At 32.1% G+C, this 26490-nt stretch overlaps 2 protein-coding genes and 1 long non-coding RNA gene across 4 annotated transcripts in view; 1 reads left to right on the top strand and 2 right to left on the bottom strand.

The window, feature by feature from the left end:
* Positions 1–578: 578 nt before the first annotated feature.
* On the bottom strand, positions 579–5047 carry LOC139483620 (uncharacterized). 2 transcript variants are annotated; one of them, XM_071267613.1, is made up of 2 exons: positions 4989–5047; positions 579–2782 (listed from the first exon to the last, which is right to left on the bottom strand). In XM_071267613.1, the coding sequence occupies exon 2, from the start codon at positions 2189–2191 to the stop codon at positions 1085–1087; it is 1107 nt and encodes a 368-aa protein (XP_071123714.1). In that variant the 5' UTR covers positions 2192–2782; positions 4989–5047; the 3' UTR covers positions 579–1084. The 2 variants fall into 2 exon arrangements, with proteins under 2 accessions (XP_071123714.1, XP_071123715.1); XM_071267614.1 differs by lacking the exon at positions 4989–5047 and adding an exon at positions 3228–3486 and having other exon boundaries at positions 580–2782.
* Positions 5048–14048: 9001 nt separating this feature from the next.
* LOC139482140 (E3 ubiquitin-protein ligase TRIM71-like) overlaps positions 14049–26490 on the bottom strand; it is a 44325-nt gene continuing 31883 nt past the window's right edge. The window contains exon 2 of the mRNA XM_071265827.1: positions 14049–15990. Within this exon, the coding sequence (XP_071121928.1) occupies positions 14275–15987 (1713 nt within the window). The 5' untranslated portion in view covers positions 15988–15990 and the 3' untranslated portion in view covers positions 14049–14274. The remainder of the gene's footprint in view (positions 15991–26490) is intronic.
* LOC139483621 (uncharacterized) lies at positions 18832–23574 on the top strand. Its single transcript, XR_011655048.1, has 2 exons — positions 18832–18904; positions 22749–23574. It is a non-coding gene; the product is annotated as an uncharacterized lncRNA (long non-coding RNA).

Here is a 26490-nt window from a genome sequence, read left to right on the forward strand (position 1 = left end):
TCAAAATCTGCCGTGACCCTCGTTCGAATATACCCAATATCAATAATCATTTCTCATAGTCGAATTAACTTTACAACAAAGCAGTTGATTTAACAAATTGCCAATACTGTCAAGTAATATTACAGCAACACCTGCATATGGAGTGTTATTATATGTCTCAGTTGATACGATATAACTTGCGTTTCTTATCGTTATTCCTTGAAATAGGGTTACTCCTTACGTATACAAAAACTATGGCATAAAGGGTTCAAAAAGTTTCAGTTGAAGTCATCCTTTTTAAAAGTATTATGGACGCCATCCATGCCATCATGATATGCTAGAATTTTATAAAGAATATCTATGTTACAGTTTGAAATTTCGAAACGGATATGTACACATGTCGTAACCACAATCCCGTTCTCCATTGTTTGATTGGAACATTACCAAAAGCAACTATATTATAGGACAATGTACGGCCTTCAACACGGAACCTTGGCTCACACCGAACAACAAGCTATAAAAGGCTCCAAAATTACTAGTGTAAAACCATTCAAACGGGAAAACCAACGGTCTAATCTATATAAAATAAAAAAACGAGAAACGAGAAACACGTATAAATTACATAAACAAACGACAACTACTGTATATCAGATTTCTGACTTAGGACAGGTGCAATAGCATAACATCACAACATAGAAAAACACACGGTAAAATATCAATTGGCAGGCTTAACTCAATCAAAAAACGTACATTAATACACTATAAACGAATAAATTTGATCTGCAATATCTGAATACAAATGCACAGTAAATAAAAGACTATTTTTGAAGATCTTCGATATAATTCTTGTTGACACTGGAATCAAAATTTGGTTGACCTCATTCCAACAGATGTGTGTTTGTGATATGACAACGAAAAATCACTAACAAAAAATCACATACATACTCCTTTGAATTTTTACAGAAAAGAACTGCAGACACAAGTAATAATTTCTTTAATCTCTGAAGAATTGCAGGATTTTTTTTAAAACGGATTGGAACGTTATTCCTTTTTACAAGAAACGTAAATAATTAAGTCATTTAACAAAACAAGGCAAGAGTCTAGTTTATGAATAGTTGACGCTGTACAGAAATGCTCGACCATCTTTGTCGTTAGAAACAAGCAAATATTTGAATTTGTTGTTGAAGGAAACTGCCCAAGGTGAACCACATAAGTCTGTTTTCGACAGGAGAATTTTGTGCTTTGTGCCATCAGAGGATATTGCAATTACGTTGTTTGATTCGACCCCGGCGACTATAACATTTCCAAGGTCATCTACTGTGATGCCTCTCGGTTTTTGTAGAATCTCTTCGTCTGTAAATGTCCACAATACTTCCCCGTTTCTTTTATGACACACAACCGTATTCGTATCTTTCTTTACAGAATAAAGAGTGTTGTTTAATTCGGTAATACTTCTTGACACCACCGTACTGCTAATATTATTTGTTTTGTTATCCTCTAACCGGACTTCTTTCATTTGTCCGTTCTCGAGGCAGACTATAAAGGTACCTTCAGTGTAAGTTAAGCAGATAGCAGGGTCAGACGTACTGATAGTCTTGATTGTTTTCCCAGATTTCAGGCTAATTAATTCAATATTTTTCTGTGTATATGATATTACGGCAACAGTGTCATTATCAACACATGTAACATCAATGATTGTTTGCATGATGCTGATAATTTTATTCTCTGTTTTTCCATCAGTTGCGATCAATATCAAATACGAAGGGTCATAATTTGACACTACCAAGTTTCCATTTGGCAAAATACAACAGCCTGACACATTGAAGGCATTAGTGCTCATTTTTGCTTTTAAATTCAGTGTCATATGCTCTAAAGAACTTTTAGATTTTCCATTCACTTTTATCATTTGAGCCTGACCAAGCATTCGTCTTTTTAATGCTAATTTACTAGGCATGGCATGCACGACAACTTTTCCAAACTTAGTTCTTTCGTTGATTATATCATGTAATAAAGTGTCCAAGTGGAAAGAAACTACGGTTTGAGACAAATGGTTACCGTCAATCCAAGACTGCAAGTCGTTACTTGTTTTATTTAGTTTGGTTTCTAAATTCGTCATCCCTAAAAATGTTTGCTTATCTGTTGCATTTTTCTTGATGCTTTCTACATCTTCTATCCATTCCTCGATATCCCTTTGCTTCTTAGTCAAGTCCATAATGAAGCTTTGTATTTATTTAGTTGAATTTTCTACAGCTTTGGTCAGTTCAGCAACAAAATGGTCTTGTAATTTATCTAGATGGTGATTTAACTGCTGTCGAGTCACAGAAATCTCGGATTCGATTCTCTCTATTGAAGCTGATATTGAATACATATTCATTCGTCTGTCTTCCAGAATAAGAGCAACGTTACCCTTCATTTCCTGAAGTGAGGACATGATTTCTGTAAAAGCTACAGATGTTTTAACATTTTTAACGACATCTTCAAGGGGGGATATTTCTTTGCATTTTCTGTGCTTATCTGAAATGACACATTTTTTACAAGCACATTCGTTATGCTCTTTACAAAACAATAAATATTTCTCCTCGTGCTCATGGCAGTGCAATTTTATGTTTTCAATAAAAGCTGGCAACGTTTCATATTTACCAATAGGAAAAACAGTGTGGTTTCGTGAGGCCTTAGATAAGCTATGGTGTTCTCTGCATTCTTGGCACAATCCTTCGTTACAATCAGAGCACCAAACAACAGACAACTTTTGAATATGTCGCAAATCACAAATACAACAATTTTCAAACGAGGTAGTCATAGCCTGAAAACAAATAAACACTTTAAAAAAAAATATATATAAACAAGCACATATGGTTTTATTTAGATTTATTTTTTACAAAAAAAAAAAATATCGGTTTATGATGGGTTGTGCAATTTTCTATACTTTTGCATCTTTTTTTCTTTATGCAGATGAGTGCAAATTTCGACACCGCCATGGAATTTGCACATTTATGTTTAACTTAACTTCTGTATCTCAGTTGTAAGCTGCGTTTATACGGAACCATTCATTATATTTATCTGAAAATACTGCTCGACAAGTATTTTGTTTACCAATCAAATATATATTCAATATTATAACCATTCAAATTGGTTTTTATAGTTGAGGAATACAAAATGTATCTTATATAATTCATTGCAAATTTTAAACAATTATATTAAGATAATGTAATCATTTTTCTATGAAAAGAAACAAACGAAGATTTTACCTGGCTGCAGAACTTTCTGTGAATTTGCTTGTTCAAATATTTTGCTTCATATTAATCCATGAGAAACATTTGTTTTCAATTGGTTACTGATGTCATATAGTCGAGTCAATCAAGTAGAAAAGGCTGAGAGAAAATAAAATTTCTACTTGTGTGTTTTGAGTCCAGAATGTCATGCTAATTAATGAACTCGAAGTCTTCCATTTCGATATTGATGGAAACGTGTTATTTTGGGCTCATTTTATAGTTTTGTAATAAAAAAAGGCAAAGTAGGAAGTTTTTATACTAATGTTATGAATATAGCAAAATCCTTTATTACAATATAATTCTATATGAAACCATGCAAGCATGATTGTATAGGGAAATGTACTAAATTTAATGACCTGAATTTAGTATTTTGAGGCAATAACTATTCATAAAACTCGTGATGGGATTTTCATAAAATCTAAATCAACAGGAAACCGGAAATTTGGGATGATGTAACTGTATTCGAAATATATTAAATATGTAAAGGTAACTAATCGTATTTCATGACGATAAATTATTATTTTAAGTGGAAAACCTAAGATATTGATTATTAATATCAAACGCATTACGAATTATGCTTGCATTAAAATACTAGTATGAAATTATGGAATCTCGGAAAACAGAAAATTCGAAAATTTGTTAAATGTACTTTTTTTTATGTAAATATTTACCAAAGTATATTCTAAATAAGTTGATATATTTCAAATCTCTCAGTGTATGTATAAAACATATTGATATGTGTTATGTTATCAATGAAACAACTATTCGTCAGCTTTCAAAACGTGGATGTAAGCAACAATAGATCGTATGTGAGTCTTAAACTATAAAAAAGAAAGCCCTATAAAAGGTCATGTCATTACAAAACGTGAAACAATTCTAATAAAAAAAACATACGACCTGATATGACAAAACAATACACGAAAAACAAGTATGACAGACAGCCTTTAACGACAGTTACAAAATTACAGGTCCGTTACTTGGGACATACACATATAGAAAGTGTCGGGCTAAACATGTTTGTTTGTGCACAACCCACTACTAACCAGGGACACTGATGTTATATCACAACATATAGTGAAACTGCGACTGTCACAGTTATATTCCTTTGGCAACATCTTATAGTGTATATAATTCACACAATTCGTTCGTTATGCTTGTGTCTGTATTGACGTTTAGGTTTTAAATAAATGTTCTATATGTAAGGGATTTTGTTACCTCAAATTACTCAAAATCTTTACTAAATTCTACCATATCAAGATTTAGGATGAAAGTCTGAATGTGGAAAACTTATTTCAAACGGGATAGCAGATTGTAATTTTTACGGAGATATTTTGTTACAATACGGGTAAACTTATCGATCATAAAAACAAACTTATTTCAAAGAGTTACCAAAAACAACATGAATTTACAGAAAATTATCCAAGTTAGTGATATAATACGTTTGAAAGTTTTTTAAAAAATCATTTAAAAAAATCTTATTCCATAAACAGTTGTGTATCGTAAAAGAGAATTTGCTATTTGATTAGTTCATATATATTTACGGAATGATTAATGCCTTTTGTGCCTACGTGATGTAATTAGAATCTAGTGAAACGATTAAATATCCCCTTGAACAGTTATGTGTACTTTTAGGATCTCTTATTAATACTTTTCTTGGTGTTTGATTTTTGATCGGCAGAATGAATAATCATTATGCAAAGTACGAATAAAATAAAAAATAGAAATATTTAAACATACCTTAAATACAATTTGTTAGAACACCATTTGTATACGACTAATGTGTAGTAGGAAGTAAATGATATTTTATTTTATAATCACGTGAACATGGTGAAATAGTAATATATCATAAAGTATAGAACTAAACAATCAATAACTTAATAAAACTATGCTCACAAATCCAACATAATCATGGAATACTGATTGAAGTATCATTTCATGTTTTGTATTTTAGAATAAAAACCATAAAATTATCAAACTGAAAATTTGACATGGACGTTCGATGTTAGCAATTAAATCAGATACAAGAGGCGTTGTATTGACGTTGTTGACCACTATTGCGTCGTACATTTTGTATATTTCCAAACTTATGTCTGTAAATAAAACTATATTGACGTCTTGAATTGAAATAAATATAAGGAGTTCCAACTTTAGTCAGGATAAATTTTAAATAGGAAAGGAAATGTGTCTAAATATATTTTTGCTTGAAATGTCGTCGTTGACACAGCTGGTAAGAAGACGTACATGCATATGGAATTTATATGAGTCGACTGATCTGAAACAAATAAAAGAAGAAATTTCCCCTGATAACAATCGTCTCTCAATGCAAACTGAAGATTAGTCGTAATATCAATTACATACGAATTATGCAACATAAATTGCAGTATACTTCAACTTAACGACGAAAGAGATGATTTCAGCTTCCCAATTGTGTTTTTTCCATTTCTATGTAGCAATATTCCAGCAGCATCTGCATACGGAGTACATATCTCACAATTGATACGATATTCCCGGGATTGTATTTCCTATCAGGATTTCCTTGATAGAGGATTGCTGCTCACAAGGAAGCTATCAAACCAAGAGTTCCAAATGATGAAGTTGAAATCATCCCTTCATAAATTTTACGGATGTTATCACGAGTTGGTTGACCGTTATGGAATAACCGTTTCATAGATGATACTGGATATGTTCCTTATTTCAAAACTACGATACCCTTCCCTTTCACGAATGTGACCTACCGAATAAGACTTTTTACCCGATTTGTAATAACATAAGCAACACGACGGGTACCTCATGCGGAAAAGGATTTGCTTACCCTTCCAGAGCATCTGAATGTTTGGTGGGGCTCATGTTGCTTAGTCTTTAGTTTTCTATGTTGTGTCTTCTGTTCTATTATTTGTCTGTTTGTCTTTTCATTTATTCAACGTATCTGATTATACCTGTACACTTTAGATTATTTTCCAAACGCAACAACATCTTATGTATTCTTTGTAGACATTTTCAACATCTCTCTACACTGACTAATGACACCTACAGTTTACAGGTAAAATGGAGGGGTCGTCTCAAATACAAAAACAGTATGCTATGCCTAATCACTTAACGTATGTAATTTCGATTTGGCGGTTATATATATAGCAACAGAAGATATATCAAACAAAAAATAAATAGATATATTTCTCTGTTATGTTATATCCTTATTGCATGTATTTAAACGTTATTTCGCGTTGAATTGATCAAAAAAATTGCTGAAATCATTCCGCATCCTGAACATCTTTCTCTTCAAGTTTAAGATTATGCCGTCGGCCAATAACGATGAAATTTGTATTTTTGGGACTACGCGGCTTCATTGTTAACGCTGATATATTTCCTTGATGATTTTTTTTTGGGGGGGGGGGGGTGTAATTGACTGCTCTTTCCGATGAAAAATCATTTAAGCATTACATACCTGCATATGGAATATATTTCAACACGTTATTTACTGAATAGTTTGTTGTTATTGCAAATTTTTTTTTTTGGACAGTGCTAAGTAGGGATTTGGACTCAAATGACTTAGGTTATCCCTCGTCTAGTTATATGGTCGTCTTCACGAACTGATAGACCGATATAATTTTACATGTCCCGAAAAACAACATACTTTGTCACTGTATCGTAGAGTCAATCCCCAGTTCGCTGAAATGACCGCTAGGTTTCTTACAAGAAGCGGTAATTTCTTAGCAGTAAAGTTTAATTGGGTCCGTGTTGATCAAACATCGTCGGTTTTATATGTTAAACAGATATTGTTGTATTTTATTGTGTTGTCAACGGGTCAGACATTGTTTCTCTATTTCTCTTTGGCTTGACATAGATTTGGTTTTGTAATCTGTTCTATGTTTTCGTACTTATGATTCTTTTTGTTCATCTATGACCATACATAAGGCAGGTTTTGGATCCAATTCGACTAGTTAAACCTCGTCGCATGTTTTGTGCGCCTGAACCAAGTCTTAAAAATGTTGGTAATTTGTACGTCCTTGACTAGGTAGATGTTTTAGTAAAGTAAGTGATATTTGACATTATGATTTCTCCATTTTATTTTATTCCTTTTTAGTCGATCAGAGACCGCTGTTTTATTTCGTTTTTGTTTTCTTGGATTTTACTTTTTTGATATGACCCCTCACATCTTACCTGTCGTAGTCGTGTTTAACTGTAGGTGTAGACAATTGTTGAAAAGGTCTTGTACTCAATGCCAACATTGACTTGCTTAATGTTCAACTTTAAATGTTTTCTTATTTTGTGTTTTTGTATGTTCATTACGTGTCAATTGACTAGATAGAATAAATCATTTTTTGCAAATGTTTAAAGTTATAATGTATATGTGTTTTATGCCCTCATTGTGACGAAATTTGTTAAATATAATACTGAGTTCTAGTTTATTGTACTACATCGACATTTTAAGCACATCTTGAGAAAATAATCTGTTGATTCTTTATGTATTTTTTGTCATATGGAACAAGCAAATTAAAAAAGTAGGAAAATTTGGGGGAATAAAATTTGAATATTCATGATATTTATTACACACAACAGAAAGCTATCAACATGTAAAACGGTATGGATTAATCTACGTAATATTCCAGCCGACGATAAACATTTAATTAAAATGGTTAATACCCATGAAAAAAAAACCGCATAGTTGGAAAAATGAAAAAGATTAGACATGTTTAACCAAAACTATCTATTGGCAAAAAATAAAAAAGAAACCAATTGTTTTTCAAAATAAAAAAAAAAAAAAATAGAAAAAAGTTACCAATGAGCGCTAGCAACACTTGCATCATCAATTCTTACAGATTAAAAAAGACGTTATTATATTCACTAATGATATTCTTGTCATTTAGAAAAGATAACCAACGCGTATAAATGACACATTTTTATAAGTCTGCCATGAATATACAATTCTTTGGTATCCAATGTATCTTGAAAAAAAGGTTTAAAACAAATTTCATGCAATGCTACTTTTCATTTTAATATCTATTTGTGTTATATTATTTTCAATGATAAATGAAGTATTTTATAACTTTTAACGTTGCTTTCTTTGAAATAACACAGGAGCAGCAAAAATAGTTCATGCGTAAATAACGCTGTACAGAAATGCTTGGCCGTCAGTTTCATTTGCAACCAGCAAAGATTTGAATTTGCCATTATAGCAAAGTGCCCATGGAGAACCACACAGGTCTTTCTCTGACAGGAGTATTTTGTGACCTCTACCATGAAAAGATATAGCCTCAACGTTTTTTTATATGTTCCCAGCAACAAAAGCATTTCCATATTCATCAACTGTGATACCTCTGGGTACATTCAGAACCGATGTGTCTGAATATGTCCATAGAACGTCACCGTCTTTATTATGACAGACGATGGTATTTGTGTCCCTCTTTCTAGAATAAAGTTTATTGCCTAATGCAGCCAAATTCAATGAACTCATAGAACTGCCAATACCAAATGTCTTTGTATCTTCTAATCTGATTTCCTGTATCTATCCTTTTTGGGGACTAACTATAAAATGATTATTTTTATACGTTAAGCCGCAACAAGGGGAATAAGTTCGAACAATTGTGCATGTTTTACCTGATTCCATATTTATAAGTTCGATATTTTACATAGTCATTGATACAACGGCCACAGTTGTGTCGTCAACACATGCAACATCATAAATGTATGGTGAATCGCAGTTAGTTTTTCGATTTATTTTCCCATCAGGTGAAAATTATGTCAAATATGAAGGACAGTTGTTTGAAACTACATGTTTTCCAGATGGCAAAATACAACAGCATGACACATTGAAAGCTTTAGTTTTAAATCTTATTTTTAACTCCAAAGTTATATTCTCAACGGAACATTTAGGTTTCACCATTACTCTCATCATTTGAGTCTGGCTTTGCTTGCTTCTTCGTAGTGATAGTTGAAATGGTATGACATCTATGATGATTTTTCCAAATGAAGTAATATATTTATGAATATTTTGTAATACCAGGTTCAACTGGGAAGAAACAACAGTGTGAGTCAAACTACCACTATCAATCACATCCTGCAGGTCTTTTTCTTGTTTTCGAAGTTTGGTGTCTAATTGCGCAATTCCCTAAAATATTTGCATATCTGTTGCATAATTCTTTAAGCTTTTAACTCTTCTATACACTCGTCGATTTCTGTTGGTGTTTCTCCAGAGATGCAATGAAGCTCTGTATTTGTTGGGTCGATTTTTCCACAGCTTTCTTTAGTTCAGCTTTAAAATTGTCGTGTATTAAGTCGAGATGGTGATTTAACTGCTGTCGAATCGCTAATAACTAGGATTCAATTAACTTTTTCGAAGCTGAAAATGAACATAAATTCTTTTGTCTGTGTTCCAGAATTAAATCAAAGTTTTCCTTCAGTTCGTGAAGTGATGTTTCACATCTTCACTGGGGACCATTTTATATTTTCTGTGCTTTTCTGAAATGACACAAATTCTACATATACATTCGTTATGCTCTTTGCAAAACAATAAATATTTCTCATCGTGCTCATAACAGTGAAGTTTTATGTTTGCAATAAAGGTTGGCAACGTTTGATATTTACCAATAGGAAAAACAGTGTAGTTTCGTGAGGCCTTAGATAAGCTATGATGTTCCGAACATTCCTTCTTCAGAGCACCAAAATAACAGATGGCTTCGAAATGTATCGCAATTTACAAATACCACAATTATCGAAAGAAGTAGCCATGAACTGTAAGGTAAAATAAAAAAAGATATGTTACTATAAAGAATTTCATATGGTTTAATTTTCAAATATAATAATGCAATGAAACATCAAAATAAGATTCATTCAATATTTACTTGGTTTTCTGAATAAATTTAAAAAACATGTAATGATCCGTATACCATTTCATAACACAATATCTCATCAAACCTTTAAAATAGGAACACCATTTTGCAGGAGTGGAAAAGATGAGGGCTGTGTTTGCTTTACTTTTTTTGATAAAGGTCTCTCTACAACAGGCTGAAAAACTTAGCATAACAAATTTACCCCGAATAACGTCAGCCAGTTAGATTACTATATTCAACAAAGGAAGTGATTAGAGTCATTATGTGGCACTTGATATTGCAAGTACAATTGTAAAAGACTTTCAAAATAATGCTACAAGCATATGTGTTAATGTTTATTGATAAATGAATTAGTTGATAACAACGGCACACACCAATGTGGAAAAGTCACAGGTGATGTCACTATGATGTCATAAAGCTGTTGAAATTGAAATATTTTACAACGATTTAAATTTTACACAACGTTATGTGCAGTTTAGATAACAGCAAAGACTACACCCCGAAAGGTATTGTACACTCATGTACGTTTTTCTCCTTCTCCTTTAGCTGAGAATCGAATGTACTCATGTACCGTTCATCAATGACCTATTAAAATGACAAGGTCAAGTAAATCCGCCTGACAAACATTTACTGCTTGACAAATCGTTAAACAATTGATATATGAGATTGAATGTCAACTGCCAAATACAGTAATAAGTTTGATGGTACCATTTTTATTTCAGCAGATGCGTATTCCGACTATAAATGTCTCATCAGTGATACAAATATTTGAAAATCCCAAACTTATTAAAAATATAGGCTAATATAACTAAAACGAACAAAAAATATAAAGCATAAGCCAAGAAAGGAATCAGACCTTTGCTTTAGGGATATATATATTCCTCAATTGGGAAATGAAAAACTAACTTTGTTTTGAAAGCAATGTTGAATCACGAACCATGTAAATAGAAAGGGTTTACATTATAATTGATGAACCCTTGTAATGTGATGGAAATAACTCCTCTAAGCGGTAATCAATGAACCTTGAAGTTATGGTTTGATCAATCGTATTAGCTTGACGTATAGACCTTATAATCTTATAATGAATTATGCTTAATTAATTGTTTTTTTTAAATTCAAAGGGTGGTTATTTGGTGAAAATCATTTCAGGTTATACATCTATATGAGCTCGATTTGTAGATTTGACTTTACCTTGGCTATACGTTTTGTACTTTCTAAGATTATGCCACTTCATATTTCAATTAGCTTTTTTCGTTTTTCAAATAGTTTGGTCTCGAGCATCACTGAAGAGACATTTATTGTCAAAATGCGCATCTGGTACAGAAAAATTTGTACCGTCAGTGTTATTGATAATATCCTCCTGCATATGTATTAATTATTAGAGCATTATCATGTGTACATAGCTTAAAAACAATTAATCATTACTCTTGTTACTGTTATCAATTTCGACAAATTTGTACAAGAAGGTAAATAATGCGTCATATTCTCTAATCACGTGAACATGGTGAAATATTACAGATTAGATAATCCTTAATACTATCAGCAACTTAGTAAAATATCAACATAAGACCCTGAGTATCATACATGTATATATATCATTATATTGCTTAAATGTTAATATGCAATAACAAATTTCATAGTATTTAAAAAAAACAAAAATAAACAATATCTTAAAAAGGTTAATAAAAATATCAACCTGAGAATATTTTATAGATTCAGATGTTAAAGTTACAAAAGAGGGACGAAAGATACCAAAGCGACAGTCAAACTCATAAATCTCCATACAAAAGAAAAATATCATAAACACAAGGCTAATAATTTCTAAGGCAAGATGCGCGTTTTGTTTGTAAAAGAAATCATCGTTGACGCTCAAATCATAAAAGTTACAAGATCAAATATACTACAAAGGTGAATATCATTGAGAACCCATAATTCCGAGAGATGTTTGACAAATAAAACAGATTAAGAGAAAACGAAGGCGAAAATAATATCCATTATTTATTTTCCAGTTTTAGAACGTTGTGAATTGTAAGCCCTGTATGTTTTTCCCAATGTTCTACTTAAAGTTTATCAATATAGTTCCAGAATAAGATCTTTGAATATTTTTCTAATTTGAGGTTACACTTTTTTTTGGTAATGGGAACATTGCTTAATATGATTGTTATACAGTTCTTAAATCTTACGGTCCTACATCCTGTAGACACTTTTGGGATTGCACAATGTAATGTTTTTCAGACAATTTTTGAAGTCTCGTTAGCATACATGTTTTGTCACAGATCAAATTTATTCGTTCAGTGTATGTTACCTTGTTTCTATTAATGTTTCTTTTGATTGAGTTAAGCCGTTTCAATTGATATTGTATAGTTTTTCTTTCTTTGTTTTTTTTGGTTTCAAATTTGATGAAGGTTAGCACATGTTATAACATTTAAGGTGGTATATAGGAAAGAGTAAAAAAAGATATAATTTGTTCATACTTTGCCAAAACGTAGTACGTATATGGGATATGTTCATAAATATAATAAAAATGATAGATCACCGTGCATTCGCTAAAGCTACATATTGTGACAAAATGACACATGTTGTATGGATTATACAGGAAAAAACACCATCATTATGTGAATAGAAACTAAATTAAATGATAGAACTGAAAAATAAAACATGAAGGATAGCTTATAGAAAATGCTTTGAAAAGAAAAAAATGGGATGCCGTTCATTTGTTCCGGTTAAATTACAAAATGTTATGTATATAACATCAGAAAATGACCAATTTTAGAGTTACCTCCCCATAAAATGTCATCAAATAAAGACAAAAATCAAGCACAAATAATCTATGTATGTAAGCATATAATAATTTATAATTATAATCTTATAATAATTCTTTTGAATAAAGATTCACACTAGTTTGATTTGGCTAATTTGATTGAAAATCTGAACCGTAGGTTCTCTGTTGTTAACAATCCAAGATGGCGAAAGACGCCCATACCACCTTAAACCTGCTGCATTTGATTTCATCTGTCCTGAGTCAGAAACCCGATGATTAGTGGTTGTCGTTTGTTGATGTGGCTCATAAGTGTTTTGTGATTCTCGTTTTTTTATATGAATTAGACCGTTGGTTTTCCTGTTTGAATGGTTTTACACTAGTAATTTTTTGGACCCTTTATATCTTGCTGTTTGGTGTGAGCGAAGACTCCGTGTTGAAGGCCGTACTTTGACCTATAATGGTTTACTTTTGTAAACTGTGCCTTGGAGTTTTAAAGTCTATGATGCAAATGCCAATACATTTGCATACCAAATATCACTTACAATAAACGGTTAATTTTAATCTGATCTAATCACAAACTAGTACATGTAAACTCAGTCATATTTTTACAGTCAAAAGACCCGAGGGGAACATGAGATGTGCTAATGCATATACAACTGCATACCAAACAACATTAGCCTACCACAAATAGTTCTTAAACTAACCTAATCACAAACAAATACATGTAAACTAAGAAAATATTTAAGTCAATAGACTATGACTGAGGGGGAGCAGCCGAATAATCCTCATGGCAATGAGATGTGGCAATTCTAATACAACAGCATGCTAAATACCTCTGGTCTTCCACTAGTGGTTCCCCATTTAACTGACATAATCATTAAACTAATACATTGCTGACGCCGACGCCGGAAACAGCATACATATGACTGCCTTTTGACTCCGTCAAGGCGAGACAATTATTGCTGATATAAATCAGTCACTTCATGTAGTCCTCTGTGAATCACTCCAATACGTTGTCATATTAAAGGTGTATTATTTTAGGGAGTGTAAGTATAATCAAGTTTGAGCGCAAGCGATCAATGTTCAACAGAAATTCCGTTACGAATCGGGACACGAACCACCTTGATACGATTCTTTCTCTCCATTTAATACCTTTTCAAATTATTTGAAGTTTACATCCCACTCCTAAACTTAAACCTTGAATCGTGCTTTCAATTATCTTGTTTTATGATCAATGTTACAAAAACAATAGACATTTAAGTGTGACAGACAAATTCTCTATAGAATAGTGTTGTGAAAAATTTCTATAAATTGTATATGACATTATCATACACTAAAAAGTTATAAAAGATATTGATTTGATTTGCATTAAAACAAGTTTTTTTGTCAAATATTTTCGTTTAAGTTAAAATAGTTTATCAGATGGGAATATTTTTTACGCGTGGTTAACATGGTTAACAATGTACAAATATGCTTGGCTATCTTTTTGGTTTGCTACAAGCAAAACTTTTAATTTGTTGTTGTAGCATATAGACCACGGAGAACCGACCAAGTCTTTCTCTGACAGGAGTATTTTGTGCTTTGAGCCATCAGATGCTATTGCAGTAATTGTTTTGGATTTGGTCCCGGCAACAAAAATATTTCCATATTCATCCACTGCGATACCTCTTGGTCCTTTAAGAGCCGTTTTGTTTGTAAATGTCCATAGTATGTCACCGTTTCTATTATGACAGATGATTGTTTCCACATCTCTCTTTCTAGAGTAAAGTGTGTTGCCAAATGCCGCGATATACAAAGATACCACATCACTGCCAATTTCAGTTGTCTTATTATCCTCTAGCCTGATTTGCTGTAGCTGTCCCTTTTTGGGACAAACTATTAAATTACCTTCAGAGTGAGTAATTCCACAGCAAGGAGAACTTGTTTGGATAGTTTTAATTGTTTTTTCTGATTTTAAATTCACAAGTTGAATGTTCTTTTCAGTTACTGAGACTACAGCAACAACATCATTGTCGATACATGCAACATCATAAATTGTTGGCATGATGTCAGCAATTGTTTTTTCAATTTTTCCATCAGGTGAAAACAATATCAAATACGATGGATCATAGTTTGCCACGACAAATTTACCACAAGGTAAAATACAGCAGCCGGACACATTTGATGCTGATGTATTTATGTTTGTTTTTAATTTCAGTGTTATATTCTCAATAGAACATCCACATGATCCAGGTCCGATATTGTCTTTAATCAACTGAGCCTGACCCTCTTTCCTTCTATGTAATGAAAGTTCACATGCTTGACTATCAACGAACGTTTTTCCAAATGTATTTATTTCGTCATTGATATTTTGTAATACGGTGTTTAACTGGTATGAAACTACGGTGTGAGCCAAAAGTTTACAATTACTCCATGATAGCAATGTGTTTTCTGTTGCATTCAGTTTGTTTTCTAATTCTTTTATTCCTAAAAACGTTTGCAGATCGGTTGCATGCTTCTTTATGGTTACTATATCTTCTATGCATTCATCAATTTCTCTTTGGGTTTCCTGTACAGACGCAAGGAAACTTTGGATTTGTTGGGTTGAATTTTCTACTGCTGATGTTAGTTCTTTGATAAACTGGTCTTGTATTTTGTCAAGGTGGTGATTTATCTGCTGTCGAACTGCTAAAATCTCGGATTCTATTTTCTTTTTCGTATCTGATAATGAAGATAAATTCTTTAGTCTGTCTTCTAAAATAAGAGTAATGTTCCCCTTCATTTCTTGGAGCGAGGACTCAATTTCTGTAAATACTACTGATGTTTTGGAATTTTGAATCACATCTTCAACAGGGATCATTTCTTTACATTTCCTGTGCTTTTCAGAAATGATACATTTTCTACAAACGCATTCGTTATGCTCTTTGCAAAATAATGAATACTTCTCATCATGCTTATCGCAATGAAGTTTTATGTTTACCAGAAAGGATGGCAACTTTCTATACTCAGCAATAGGAACAACGCTGTGGTTTCGTGATAACTTAGATAAGCTGTGATGTTCTGAACATTCTAGGCACAATCCCTCATCGCAATCAGAGCACCAAATAACAGAATGCTTCGAAATATGTCTCAAATTACAAATATCACAGTTATCAAAAGAAGTAGTCATTGCCTGTAAAAGAGAAAGGTATGTTACTATTTAAGAATAAAACTCATTGGGTTTTCTGCAACATTTTCTTGGTATGTTTTATATATTTGGCACACTGTTTGCAATTTTTGTTCCTCAATGCTCTTCAACTTTGTACTTGTTTGGCTAAATAACTAGTTTGATCTGACTGTCACTGATGAGTCTTATGTAGACGAAACGCGCGTCTGGCATATTAAATTATAATTCTGATATCTTTGATAACTAATTATAATTTTTTGTTACTAAATAAACACGATAAACTTAAGAACAAAAAATATATAAACCATCAAACTATCAAAATAGGGACATAACTTTACAGGATTTGGCATGATTAGGATTGTTTCTGCTTTACTTTATGATTAAGGTCTGCCTACTACAGGTTACAAAAAACCTTATTATGATTAATATATCATGAATCACGTCATCAGGGTAGATTTTTAAATGATTATATATGTTGTGTACAAGTTATCATTTTGTACAAATTATAATTTGTACAAACAAATTGTACAAATTATAATTTGTATTTTGACTTTGTACAAATTGTAATTTGTACAAAAAGTGCCTATACAAATTACAATTTGTACAATTTTTGACGAAAATTCACTTATAACTTGTACAACAATTTATAATATTGATTTTGGTGGAAAAAGCATTGATACACACCACTATAGAATTGTTACTAAGTAACCGTACAGTACATCTTATGCACAAAATACAAACACATGTATATAGATCATTTGAGCTGGTGAGTGAATGATAGCATTAGAAATTTCATATTTTGACTTTCACATATATCTCTTCTTAAGTGATTTTCCAAAGCTATGTATCCGAGGTATTATCATTTACACTCATCTAGTCATTTACTCGGTTGATGTAATTGTGTAAACATGGTCGGCATTGTTGATCTGAAGAAGAAATTTGTCCAAGTTTCTGAACCTAGCGGGAAATGATACATGAAAGAACAATTATGTGTCAATGACAGCTTATAGTTGAATTGAGTATGACAATCACATTGAAACACCGATCATTTGCCGTGTGGACAATAGACCCAAGACTAATATCTAACATAGAAAACGAGACAATAACTTAGAATCAAAACTTGTTGTTTCGGGTTAATGTCATTATACATATTCCTCAGTGTGATCGTGTCCAAACCAGTTCTCAAAATATCTAAGGTGTAATTGTTGAATCTGGAGATTTTGTGTACCAAATATACGAAAAGCTATGTTAATTTTAACAGGTTATTTATGTCTTACGGTTAAATTAAAGCTTTCAAAGACACATGTTAATTTACAACATCGGTTCTTGTGCTTAAACTTTTGATACGTAAAAAAGTTTAACAGCCTTAAAAATAGCTTGTCCAGGGTTTCTTTCATGTAAATGCATGGGCGGGAATAGTGCTTCTGAATGTAAATGTGATGTCAAAAGATGCCATAATTCACTCACCTGCTCAAACGAAATCAATCATAAAGAACTGCTTAAGTATTTGATAAAAAAAAAGATGAACTGTGTGGTCATTTTACAACAGTTATGTAGTGTGTATCAGTGCTTTTTCCACCAGAATACATTTTGTAAATTATTGTACAATTCACTACTGGACGAAAAAACAACTGTCCATACCAGTAACAGTCGTTGTACGACTGTCTTAGTCTGTAAAAGACAAGTAATGACTGTCAAATCTGTCATATTTCGTTGCAACAGTTCATTTGTGTCTGTCCCAACTTTTCTACGGGTTGTGAAAGTCAAAAAATGCTACCATCAGTCATTTCAGAACTGTTGCAGTGGTTTACGGTGTTGTCACAGTCAAAATCTATTTATTACAGTCTTTCTTATAGTTGTGGCAGTTGCATAATGTCCGTTCCAACCTTTTAATAGTTGGGACAGTTAACATTTGTTTGTGTCAACTTTTCAGACGTTGATGCAGTCAAAAAATATTTGTCACAACTTTTTTATAGTTGGGACAGTCGTTAAATGTTTGTTACAACTTTCTAAAGGTTGGCACAGTCATTAAATGTTTATTACAACTTATAAAAGGTTGACACAGTCGTTAAATGTTTAAAACAAACACTTCATAGGTTGATACAGTCGGTAAATGTTTTAATACAAATATTTTAGCGTAACGGTAGTCCATCAGTGTAAAAAAAAATCACGTCTCACCCGGCTCTCAAGATTTGATTTTGTTGTGAAATAGTCTATTACTTATACTATTATCGTCTATCGTGCGATTGTAAACTTGTTTTGCTGTTTATTCATTTATTTTGCGATCGTTGTTTGTCTTTTGTCGTTTTCCATTTATTGCCGTAGCATTGTCCGTTCATTTTTGACAGTCATGTGCGTTTGACTTTAAATAATCCTTTTGATATCCTTACTTTTTATTTTATAATATCTGTTTTATAACATTTTCGTTCATAACTGGTTTTAAAAACCAGAAGCTTTCGTTTAAAATAGAGTTTTAATATTATTGCAGAAGAATGAGAAGATGGTAATGGATTCATTCAAATTCATATTTGATAAATTCTGCGCAATAGAAAAATGTACAAGGGTGTACCTGAAATAAATTTAAAGATTATGACTAAGTTACAAATATTGTACAGCATAATAAAACAGTTTTAATTCGAATTTAATAAACCAAGGATTTGTATATAGTATACAAATCCTTGAATACACCAAGAGGGACATTTCCGATGATTAAAAAAATAATTAGTAAAATCTGTCAAGTTTCATTAAAAACGGAAAACAATTCTTCACCGTAAACGATTTATCCACTTTAATTTTTTGTCGGCAAAAAAAACAAAAAAACCTGGACCTCAGGTCGATCGGCAAAGTAACTATATTTTTACACAGGTAACTACAGATGTTAGACCACATGTTCAATAATCTGAGCTGGAAAATACAATCGGTGAGTAGAAATTATCAATATTTTAAATAAAATTGAGAAAGGAAATGGTGAATATGTCAAAGCGACAACCACCCGACCATAGAGCAAACAACAGCCGAAGGCAACCAATGGGTCTTCAATGTAGCGAGAATTCCCGCACCCGTAGGTGTCCTTCAGCTGGCCCCTAAAATATGCATAATAGTACAGTGATAATGGACGTCATACTAAACTCCGAATTATACACAAGAAACTAAAATTTAAAATCATACAAGACTAACAAAGGCCAGAGGCTCCTGACTTGGGACAGGCGCAAAATTGCGGCGGGGTTAAACATGTTTATGAGATCTCAACCCTCCCCCTATACCTCTAGCCAATGTAGAAAAGTAAAACAATAACAATACGCACATTAAAATTCAGTTCAAGAGAAGTCCGAGTCTGATGTCAAAAGATGTAACAAAAGAAAATAAATAAAATGACAATAATACATAAATAACAACAGACTACTAGCAGTTAACTGACATGCCAGCTCCAGACCTCAATTAAACTGATTGAAAGATTATGTCTTCATCATATGAATATCAGGTACAATCCCTCCCGTTAGGGGTTTAGTATCATACTATCATAAAATATATGAGAAGAACATAACCCGTGTCATGCCAACAACTGTTTTTTTAGAAATAAATGTGTTTAGTTCCGATGCAAAGACCCTATCAGTGAATCAATGTTAAAGCCAAAATATGCAATCTTTAATGACCTGACAACAGTATTAAAGCATGTCTATCGAATAATCATGGATTCATAATTTTGAAGGGAAAATGTGCACATTTGTCGGCTTACAGACCTTACCATGTGTTCTCATTGGCGGATCCGACCAAAAGGGGGGGGGGGTCCAAGCTAGGGTTCGAACCTCCTTTGTTTTTTCCGCTCAATGCATTTAAATGGGGACATATAGTTGGACCCCCCCCCCCCACCCCCTGTTTCGTTCTGGGTTGGACGCCCCCCCCCCCTTTTTAGAATGGCTGGATCCGCCACTGATCCTACGGAATCTATATTGAGATACTCCGATAGGCTATATATAGCTATGAATCGACGTTCTATATTACCACACTCGTGCATAGTTGCATGTTCCAGGGAAAATATAAGCTTTGAGCCACCTTTGAGCTTCAATGTTAAAATTGTGCATCGTAATAAATCATGGAAAGTCATAAAGGACACCGTTCCCCTCCCCCTATTATCATGTGTATGTCATTTATTCCCTTAATTATTTTGCATACATCACCCCGAGTGGAATACATAAAAGGTTACTCTATATGTTCCCCTTTTTTGTGGGAATAATTTGGTCGATTATATAGGGAATCACTCAAGCATGACTGGATCAGTGCCCCTAAGGGCAGTCAGGGGCCCTGTCCCTTATGAAAAGTTCTGGATCTGCCACTGACCTATACATCATGTAGTGTACATATTGTATGTTAATGTATTGCTAACTCGGGTCATAAATTTGCATGAAATACTTGTCACTGGGCATTTTATAACCAACAACCAACCGATCTTTACATGTACGTATCCATATAAATGTGTTTCTTATCATGCTTATGCTGGATTACTAGTATTTCCCTGGTTTTGCTTTATCAGCTGATAGTTTTTGTTCTATTAAGAATGCATTGTGACGTCACGATTTCCATAAAAAAAACATGCATAGTACAAACACATATGATTTGATCATAAAATGTTAAGAAAATTATTAACTTTAAGATTAAATAGTGACTTATTTAGCAAGTGTCCACTTTCATTTAGATTTTAAATAATTCTCAAATCACATGAATCATGGACAACAAAACATTAATATATTTGATAATAGCAGGCATTGAAAGTGAATAAATATTTTAAAAATGGTTTAAAATAGCATTAATCATCAAAATAAAACAATATTATTAAATTAATGTTCCTGAAACAAGGCACAGAGTCATAAACAGTTGCCATTTAAACACAGTTAATTAAACAAATTGTGCTAATTCAATTAGTAATTGTTTTATCATGTACTACATTGTTTAAAAAACACATATTAAAAGAGCAAAGCTAGCATCATAATTTTATTCTTTTTAGATTTAACATAGAATTTATATTAAATCACTATAATCATGATAATTTGATCCCAAACTATATATTTTCATGTAAAAATTTTATATAAATTGTGCCCTGTTACAAGGACGTATATGTTAGTTATACGTCCTTGCCTGTTAGCATTGTTTTTCAAAATTCATTTGTTCCATACATGTTATCTAACTTACAAGTAGTAACATTCAATGGTCATTATATTTATTCCGCAATGATTAAGGACCTTCTAATCATAACTTATTCATAAGTCATATATATTTTTCGACACACATTCAATTGTGTTTTGGTTACTTTATTGTTGCCTAACTGTTGGGTTGATGCATCATTGATATATCCCACATCTCCTTTGATCATGTACATTCACATACGACTGCAGATTTTTTGCATTTTTAACATAATCATGATAATTATTTTATGTTAACATTCAATATGTCAGGAAAACATAAAAAAAAAATCTATCTTTTTTAAAGTATTTTATGAAGCTCAAAATATTTTTTTATAGATATAGTATTATCCAGTAAGTTCTCATAAAATTTACTGTGTTAACTGCATTGTATGTGTTGTATCTACTAATTTAGTCTAAAACAAATATTTTTAATTCAAATTCAAAATAAACAATTAAAATATTTGTATTTACTGAATATGACCATGCAAATGTGACATTAAAATAGGTAATAATCAGGATGTAAACACTGGACATAATGTAGCTAATATACAAATTAAGACACAATAGTTTATTGCCCTGGGGGATGATATTTAATCTGTCATTGGTATAATGATACAATTTTATAATAATGTTCACAAATTATCATGATTAAAATTGTCCTCTTCAAAATTTTGATAACTTTTTCAAAACAAATTATAATTTAAGAAAAATATGAAACAGCAGGATATACTATTATTTTGGATATTAAAATGCAAATTTTAAAAGTAATCTGAATATTGATTTAATAAAATAAAATTAGGTAAATAACTAAATTAAATAAAAAAAAAAGTGAGCTGCAAAGCATTATTTAATGCAAGCTGTTATAACAAATGATTATATGTAAAAAGTATTCAGGGTAACACAAAAGATGTAAAAATTATTAAACGCAATGATTTAAAACATTAATTGGGATGGTTAAGTCTTGGAACAATATTTTTACATCACAAAGGTTTATTCATTATATGCACTGGACAAAGGTAAAGTCAATATCATCTACATGTATATAGTAACAGTGCATTTATCATGTTTATTTATGTTATTTTTTTCATTCCTTAAACTTTTCTTTGTCATGTTTGTAGTATCAATATATATATATTTCATATTAAATGATAAAACATAATTAAAATGAACAAAAGAAATAACCTGTTGTGTTTTAGAGAGGAATTACTATGTCCATGATGTCTTACTTTAAAGAATTGATGAAAAAAAGTATGGTGTGAGCCTCAATGAGACAGTAACCCTTCAATGAAAGTACACAATCACACTTAACAAATTATTAATGCAGGAAAAAAGACAACACTATATAGAATTTAGACCCCCTTAAAAGATTTATTTTTCTTGTTAATAGTGACTTGAAAATAGAATTGTATTAGTGCTAGAATTTTTTGGTCAATCAAATGAGAAGTGCTAGTTTTATCTAGGTAAATACAGTTATTGTAATTAACTTTCTTATTATTGCACAATGTATATACATGTAGTATTATATATTTATTATTAGTTAAATAATTACTGTACTTGAGTCTAAATGTATATTTTATTTTGTAGAATCATACTGAATATGTATTGGTTTGACCATGATTCCCACTTAGAATATGACACCTGCTAGTACATGTGCACTTTGACGCATAGAAAATATAGATGTCACTGAGTCCCTGTATAGCTGCAAATTGTGAAACAATGGATTAATTCATTATTTAATGCTAGTTATCTATTGTTTTTGGAAATTATGAATATGGCGTGCAGCATTATTCCATGATGATAATGTGCATGATGTGAAGTTCTGATTAAATTGGACAAGAAGAAAATTGTGCCTTGTACAAATAGGAAAATTACAAATTGTATTAAAGGAGGACCACATTCCTGGAGGACTAATTACCTTGGATTATCATGATCAATTGTGAAATTGGAATAACAAAATTTCGTAGTTGCAGTGAATATTAATAGTGCAATCATACATGTTCATTATTTCTGAATTCCATGAATACCCAGGATAATTATTCATTTGAAATAGCAATTTGGAATAATGAAAATGCATAGTTTCAGTGAATACTACTAATAATAGTGCATCATATCTGAATTCATGAATACTTTTAATTAGTGGATAATCAGTCATTTTAATATAATAACAATATGGATAATGTGAATTTCTAGTTTCAGTGAAATTTACAAAACAATACATGTATATCACATCTGAAGTTTATGTTGGCATTGCAATTGTTAACTACCGCCAGCATGTCCAGGGTGTGTAAAAAGATCTTAACCAACTATTAGGGTCTCGTGCAGTCCGTGTCAATTGTTTAGAGTCAAATGACTGCTTGCTGTACTTAAATTATTAAAGTCTGAATTAGAATTAAATAAAAATCTTAATTAGCATGATTAGTCATGTTAGTGGCCAAGTATTCATGGTATTTGAAACAAAAAAACCATGCATGTACATTAAAGTATAATTTTATTATCCCTCCTGCAACAAAAGTTGAAGTACATGGATGCAAGTCAAGAAATATGTATTACAATCTGGCAGTGGCTACAGCGTACCATTTTGTATTTAAGCTTCACCAGATACATTTTAGAAGCTGAAATGCCTGGATACTTCCTTATGTTATGAAGTTTCTGTTATTGATTTGTCCATTGCACTTCACCTAGTTTTCATGGTACACTACATGTACATGTAACTGTTTACAAAAAAAACCATATGTATATTAATTGAGTTACTGGATTAATTGTTATGGTATCTTGAAAGGTGTACATGTCTCAGTGTCTGTCAGGCAGGGTTGGACTTCATTTCATGGATCATGCAGTGATTAAGGTTACTTCAGTTACATGTAATTTGTCAAGTTTGTTTCTCACACATGTTTAAAAATACTACAAGCAGTAGGAAAAATAGGTCAACTATATTTGGTTTATGAAATGAGTGTAAGGTGAATATGTCTAATTGCAAGACTTACATCAGACTTTGACCCCAATGAAAATGTCATGGTTCATTGAACAATGCTTAGTTTTTGTGGTTTGATTTATTTCCAAATGTTTCTCAGATGCTACAGTATAAACTACATGTACATGCATGACATGTATAGGATCACTATTTTTGACATATTATTGGATATTCATAAGTTAGTTTTCATGGTTTGGATGTTAAGAATGTTAAGTCTATTTCACAGACAGTATAAATCACTATTTTGGGTATCATGGGTATGGAATGTCAGTTTGTAGGGTGTACATCATCTGTCTGGCATGGTTAATTTGACTGCAACTTCATTTTCAAAGCTTAATGAAAATTGAAAGTTTGTGTGATACTTGTACATGTAGTAAAACCTTCATACATGTACATGTAGGCAAAGCAGAGATGACATTTCAGCATTTGCACAGTCACTCTTGTTTACATCTGACACCAGTAATCATGTCTACATCTTGATTTGAGGGCCTCAGGGAAGATTAGTTTATTGTAACTAACTGAGTTTACCCTCTTTAAATAAAGAATTTATTATTATTATTATACACATGTAGCTGCTTTTTGATAACAAACGTCTGACAACTATTAACAATTGTTATAATTCATTTGATAATACTAGGTATTTTAGTCTTGTATAACATATAAAAAAGAAGATGTGGTATGATTGCCAATGAGACAACTATCCACAAAAGACCAAACATTAACAATTATAGGTAACCGTACGGCCTTCAACAATGAGCAAAGCCCATACCACATATTCAGCTATAAAAGGCCCTGATAAGACAATGTAAAACAATTCAAACGAGATTTTATGTAACGAAATGAACGAAAAACAAATATGTAACACATAAACAAACGACAACCACTGAATTACAGGCTCCTGACTTGGGACAGGCACATACATAAATAATGTGGCGGGGTTAAAGATGTTAGCGAGTTCCCGACCCTCCCCCTAACCTGGGACATTAGTATTACATGTATACTGTATGATAACCAGAATAAGGAGATGTGGTATGAATTTCAATAAGACCACCATCAACCGTAAACCAAGACAGGGATCTCCATGGATGAAAATTGAACTATGGAGGAACTTCAAGTGAAGTGATGTAACTGTACATCCTTCAACAATGAGCAAAATCAGTTCCCCATAAGTGTGATAATGAAAAACCTATAACAGGCCTAGCTATATTGCATAATGTAACACGATGTAAACAAGTTCAGATGAGAAACCAAAGTTGGATTTTTATACCATGTATACAAAAGCAACATTGATACGTCAGTGATGACAAATATATTGTGGTTAATCAAAGACTTGTACTATAATAGTTGATCATCTGCCCTTATTCATGTTTTTCTACAAATCAATTCTATCTGCTTTTGAATAAATGCCTTCTAAATATATATCACAAGATGTTAAGCAACATTTTCCCATTGTTTTCCATAAACACAATAAGCATTACAAAGTCTTACATGTATAACGTACTAAACCATTATAGGTCAATGTATGGCCTCAGGGGGTTTGAACCCCCCTTTTTTGGGACGATCAAGGCATTTGAATGGGTACATGTAATTGGAACCCCCCTTTGTCCTGGGTAAGTAACAACCCCTTTTTAAAATGGTTGGATCCGCTCCTTGGCCTTCAACATGGAGCATCGGCTCACACCGAACAAAAAAATATAAAGGGACCCAAAATATTGTCTGTACATAGTTTATATCTATCTATCTATCTAGTAACATTGTTAGTTTTCTTTACTGGTCCGAGACCACAAATGTTGTCCCTTGATTTTCGTTGTTTAGTGTTGACAGTGGGTTACTTGCCATCAGTTTTTATACCCCTTCCAAATTTATTTCTCCATGTTTAATGCCTCAAATTGCAAGTAGGGGGGTGAAATTACACTGTAAAAAAATTCGGGTCCAGAATTTTAAAGGAAAGTAGTGATTTGGTCCAGGTGAAAAAGGTTGAAAAATAGCACTTCGGAAACTGTCAAAAGATAAAATTGTCCATATTTTGAGTTAGAGACGATGAAGTTTTCTATAATTTTGATATAATTTGTCCCAAAAGTAGTACAACACACTGTAAAAGTTTCTTTGAGAAAGCGCAGGTGGGATTTTTTTATTTTCATTTATGTTCTAAAAGAAATGCACTACGAAATAATTGTGTTCTCGGACCTAAGAGATTGAATAATATGTCATTATTGTACAAGCATTTATGGGATTAAATAATTTGAATTTAAACAATTGAAATGGAAAAATATTTTGGATAAACGTTAGTACATCTGATCAACTGAAACCACATAAGAGAATCCGATGTCAGTCTTTAGAATTTAAGAAGACCGG

This window comes from Mytilus edulis, chromosome 7 (assembly GCF_963676685.1).
Source record: "Mytilus edulis chromosome 7, xbMytEdul2.2, whole genome shotgun sequence".
In the NCBI taxonomy this organism is placed as follows: domain Eukaryota; kingdom Metazoa; phylum Mollusca; class Bivalvia; order Mytilida; family Mytilidae; genus Mytilus; species Mytilus edulis.